This window comes from Coloeus monedula (genome assembly GCF_965178545.1).
Source record: "Coloeus monedula genome assembly, chromosome: 3".
NCBI lineage: Eukaryota > Metazoa > Chordata > Aves > Passeriformes > Corvidae > Coloeus > Coloeus monedula.
Genome location: NC_138783.1, coordinates 45185115 through 45190470, shown reverse-complemented (window position 1 = coordinate 45190470; position 5356 = coordinate 45185115). Strand labels below are relative to the sequence as shown.

At 49.0% G+C, this 5356-nt stretch overlaps 1 protein-coding gene across 1 annotated transcript; it reads left to right on the top strand.

Moving 5' to 3' along the window:
* Positions 1–425: 425 nt before the first annotated feature.
* On the top strand, positions 426–3174 carry GJB2 (gap junction protein beta 2; the record flags this gene model as incomplete). The annotated part of the gene is made up of 2 exons (XM_082279208.1): positions 426–505; positions 2475–3174. The coding sequence occupies exon 2, from the start codon at positions 2497–2499 to the stop codon at positions 3172–3174; it is 678 nt and encodes a 225-aa protein (XP_082135334.1). The 5' UTR covers positions 426–505; positions 2475–2496.
* Positions 3175–5356: the final 2182 nt, after the last annotated feature.

Genomic DNA, 5356 nt, shown 5'->3' with positions numbered 1-5356 from the left:
GCAGGGCGGTATTTGCAGGGTACCGGGTCCGCTCCGCCCGATGCGCGCCCTCTGTTCATGGACGTCCCGGGCGAACCCGAGTGCGCTCCGCCGGAGGGCACCGTCCCCAGCCCCGCTCCGTCCGCAGCAGCTCCCGCCCCGCGGGCACGGCAGAGCCCAGCGCCGGCGGCCCCGGCTCAGCCCCCCGGCCCCGCCCCGCCCCGGGTTGCCACCGCCGCCTCCACGGGCGGCCGGAGGAGCGGGGGGCGGGCGGGGGCGGGCGAGGGGCGGGTTAAAAGCGGCGGCAGGTGAACGGGGAGGGACCTTAAAGCTCTGGGGCGGCAAGGCTGGGGGTGCCTGCTCCGCAGGTACGGGCGGACCTGGGAGCGGAGCAGTGCGGCGCCTGTCGCTTCCCGCGTGTCCCGCCCGCGCCAGGAGAGGGTCCGGAGCAGCTCTCGCGTGTCCTGCCCAGGTGTGCCACTGAAGGTCCAGAGCGGCTTCCTCGTGTCCTGCCCGGCCGTGCCAGGTGAAGGTCCGGAGCGGCTCCCGCGTGCCGCACCAGTGGGGTTGGGATTGGGATTGTGCGCCCCTCCGAGTGGGTGGCGATCCGTGTAGAGTGCCCGAGTGGGGCTCGGGTCGGGGCGGTCCCGGCGGGGCTGCGCTCGGAGAGGAGCGCTGCGGGGCTGGGGCAGGCACGCCGCGGCCCCGACCCCCGGCAAGCCGTGCTTGGGCGGGCGCTGTCAGCCCCCAGCCCCGGGACCGGCGGGGTAGCGGGCCAGGGGCTGTGACTGCGGCCGGCCGGGACGTTCGGACCGCACAGCCCGTCTCGGGAGGAGCCGTCGGACCTCCGAGCCAAAGCCGGTGCTTGCCAGCTGTGCCCGCTGACAGGAGCGGACGGCAATCCTGCTGCTTGCCACCGCTGAAGGCTCGCAACCGCGCGGGAACTCGGCGGGACAAAGGTCGGCGTGGAGGGAGGGAGAGGCTGGGATACAGCTACTAACCCCAGAGTGGAGATTTGGAGTGGTTTTCAGTAATGGAGTCTTGGTTGGCAAGTTGGGTGTCCGGGTAGACAGGCTCCCTACGGCCAATTGCAGTGTTTCTGTCGTGGCAGATGAGCAGGGAGAAAAGTTTTTCCCCCCAAAATTTTCAGCACTGATTCAAAACTGCAGTGTGAGACGGCATTTGGAACCTGTTCGGTTCAGCAATATGCACTTCCAGTACTTTCCTTCAATTCTGATTAGCCTCTTGTGAAGGTTTCATTGACTATATTTTAATGACTATGCAACAGACATGAGGAAATTCTTACCAGAACGATGCAGGTATCTGATCATAGCCTGCAGGTTAGATCAGTGTAAAACGTTGCATAAAATGATGCCAATTTCAGCAGAGACAAAGCATGAGAAGTCTCAGGAATTCCAGCCATCTTCTCAAAGTTGTTTTTTTTGCCTTACCCAATTTCACCTTTCCGCATCACAGTAAATCTGACCTCTCCCTCTTGCCTCCAGGCTTGTCCGTACAAGCTAGGCCCTCGTACCACGGGTATGTGCTGGGGCACGTTTGTCCTTTGGTTGCAATGTAGCTACATGAAGGTAAAAAGTTCTTTTCTCTTTCTGCTGTGTGAGAATGAGAGGTTTTTGTAAGCTTTAGCCAGTGTTGCGTTGCAAGGTACCAACCTCTGTCCACAGCACACTGCCAGCGCCAAGAGGAGATGGAGCTCTTATCCATGGCCTTGTGTGGCTTTCCCACACAGCACAGTTCAGTCTAGCCTTGAGAGATGATGAACCAGCTATGCAGGTTCCTAGCTCGGGTTTCAACGTGTTTTGTCCACTTCAGTGATAGTTTCCAAATGGCTGCAATCAGTGAAAGCTGAGCCCTGAGACTGAAGTCTGAACTTCAGTAAAACTTGCTTTCAAAAGGGGAAAGAGTGTGGATTTTAGTTTTTAAGAGTAGGAGGAAAGCTGAAATGAAGCTTCTCTAAAGTTTGACTGTCTGTATTCTGCTGGAGTGCAATGGCATCTAGAAAATCAACATAAACTCTTTAGAGCTGAGGGCTTTTTCTTCTCAACTCTGTGACTCTGCTTGCCTCCTTTTTTGGACGACCTAGCAATAAATGTGGAAGGGCAGGCTCTGCTCTATCGGCCTTTGCCTGCTGGTTTGTGCCATACAAGCATGCGACCCTGACAGAGCTGGCTTGAGGCTTCTCATCAGTGCTGGCAAATTCAAACGTTGTACTTTTGAGATTAAGGGCCTTGTCTGAACTGCAACAGAAAGCCTTGGAGGCCTGCTGGAGGTGTCTGGGTGGAGCGAGGACTTCTGCTGAAGAAGGCCAAGTAGTACTTACCTCCGAGACAAAGCAGCTCAGCCCTTCTAGGGCTGTGGTGTTGGTAAAGAAATTCTGTAAAAAAATACCAGAGGCAGTTCTCTTTTTCAGAGGTCTAGATCTGATTTTTCACAATTTAAAAAGTGACCATTCTGTGTATTGTGTCATCCTGCAGGTAGAAGGACACAGAAAAGAAGATGGACTGGGGAACTCTGCAGGCTGTTTTGGGAGGTGTAAATAAGCACTCCACCAGTATCGGGAAGATCTGGCTCACAGTCCTCTTCATCTTCCGTATCATGATCCTGGTTGTGGCTGCAGAAAGAGTCTGGGGAGATGAACAGCAAGATTTTGTCTGCAACACACTTCAGCCTGGCTGCAGAAATGTTTGCTATGATCACTTTTTCCCCATCTCTCACATCAGACTCTGGGCCTTGCAGCTGATCTTTGTCTCCACACCTGCGCTGCTTGTGGCCATGCATGTGGCTTACACCAGGCATGAGAAGAAAAGGCGGTTCAGAAATGGTGAGAAAATTGATATTGAAGAGCTAAAAAATGAAAAGATTCACATTCGGGGCCCCTTGTGGTGGACATACACTAGCAGCATCTTCTTCAGGATCGTCTTTGAAGCCGTCTTCATGTACGTTTTCTATTACATGTACGATGGCTACCAGATGCCTCGCCTGGTGAAGTGCGACGCTTGGCCCTGCCCCAACACTGTGGATTGTTTTGTGTCTCGGCCCACTGAGAAAACCACATTTACTATTTTCATGCTTGCTGTATCTGGAATCTGCATGATGTTGAATCTGGCTGAGTTGTGCTACCTAGTGATAAAAATTTGCATGAAAGAATCCAGGAGAACAACAGTTTTGAAATAATTCCCCAGTTTCAGGATTTACTGGCTCCCCATTTCCCTTAAACTTTCTTAGGTGTAAGAAAACAATAAACAATATTTTCACACTCAAGGAAAAGGATAAAAATATGCATGTTCATTTGTGTTTTAAAAATGATAGCCTCTCTGGTAAGCTGATGCAGAGGTAGGTTTTAAAGATCATAAGCTAATTCAATATTCCTGCATCCACAATTACAGAGAGCAGCCTTCTGGCACTAGCTTCTTCAAGTATGCCTACTGCTGGGATCCTGTTGTCACTTCAAAAAGTGGGAGTGGAAAGGACCAGAGAAGGCTCTAGTGCCCAAAGGAGATCCAGGAATCACAAACACACTATTGGCTCAGATGCAAGCCAGTAACAAAAGTTTTCGGTTTAAAAGTGGGGTAAAGGATTTTTGGGGCATATTACAGCTTTTGAAAGGAAGAAGACAGGGAGGTGATTGTGTTTGTAGTAGGTGTCCTCTCTAAGTAATCTGGAGAGCAAGGAGATGGTGTAGGAACACAGATATTCTGGCAATGCATGCTATCAGCTTTGCTGGGCACCAGCATCTTTGTTTCTCATCTTCTTGCCTGCACTGAGAAGCATTTCCTTAAGGGTTGGGGGTGGCCAGTTTCAATTGCCTGTGAATGCCATTAGGTCAATGCTGCCTCTCCATAGTCACAGAGACTGCAGCAGCGGGAGGAATTAAGTTCATTTTTCATTCTCTTGATCAGATGAAAAAAAGGAATGTCACCTCTGGGAAGGTGGAGGCAGTGCAATTGTCTTCTTCCTTCTCTTGTTTTCCCCCAATACTTTGTTAAGAATCTCAGTACAGCAGACTTTATCTGATGAAGAGACTTTTTACCACCTAACTGTGCCTCACTCTTCTGTACACCTTAAAACTTCCTTTTTTCAGTAAAAACCAAGAAAAAAGCGCCTTTTTTCGTTCTGTTGGTTATCCAAAAGAAGTGCTTCAACTTGCAGCGTAATATCCAGTGCTCCTTCCATTGCTCCTTTTATTCTGCCTAGCCTGCACAGCTTTTCTTCATAAAACCTTCTCCCTATCTAAGGTACCTTTCAAATGAGTTGAGCAAACCACTCCCGGTCTTTCTGCCATTCCACATTGTGAGATTAAATCACCATTCCTTTTCTTAGAGTTGGTCTAGCAGGCATTACACACAGCTTGCAGAGCTAAAATAGCAAAGGGACCCACAAAGTTCACATTACTGTGCTCCCATTGAACTCACTTCTAGAAAGCTGTTTCTCCTCCTTAGCTTTAATAAGTGGCTTTTCCCCAGCTTCTCAGCTTCTCGATTTGTATTCATCTTTTACTGTACATTTAATTTTGTCACTGTTGGAGTAAACAGAGCTGCATGAATTAAGACCCATGACCCTTCACTGTGCACTGAAAGTGGAACATAAACAGGCTTCCATTGCTTGTGAGCTACATCCAGTGTTATAACTTGACTGCAGATGGAAAGCTGTCCTCTAAGAGGGAAGCAAGAAAACCATAAAAACAACACCATCCTCAGAACCATGAACAAAAAGATAGACAGTCTTTATGTGCTTATCCAGCACATAATGAGCTGGACTGGAAACTTAGGCTGTGAAAACAACCTCAATTCAACTCCAAAGAACACAGTTTGGCACATATCAGGTTTGTGCTTAACACAGTTTCTGCATTGTTTCATGTACAAGTACAAAGAGAACAAACTAGTCCCAGTGCTCTAGTATTACATTTCTTTTGTAACAAGAATTTTATTTTTTTTTTCTGAAATTATAATTAAAGCACTCTTGTGTCTGTTTTCTGTATTACTTGTATGTGCTGTGTGTTACCTAATATGTCTAATGAAAATCTGGTTACTATAATGGAAAATGTTTGCACCAATACTATCCTTAACAGCCAAGGGTAGGGTAAGGATTTTAGCCTTCTGCTGCAGGTCGTTGTTTCAATTGGTTACACTGCCTGTTATCCTGAGGTTTCCTGGGCTCCTAGTGGAAGGTCACATATGTGCTCTACTTGAAATCAAATATGCTACTTAAGACAGCCTTGCAGCTGGAAAAGGCCAGTGATACCGGCTCCATAGGGAAAGAGTCTATTTTCCCCACCTACTTCTGAATTTAGCTGGAACTTGGAATGAGACACCAAAACTGTTAACACTAACACTATGAAGTTATCTTCAACTAGCAG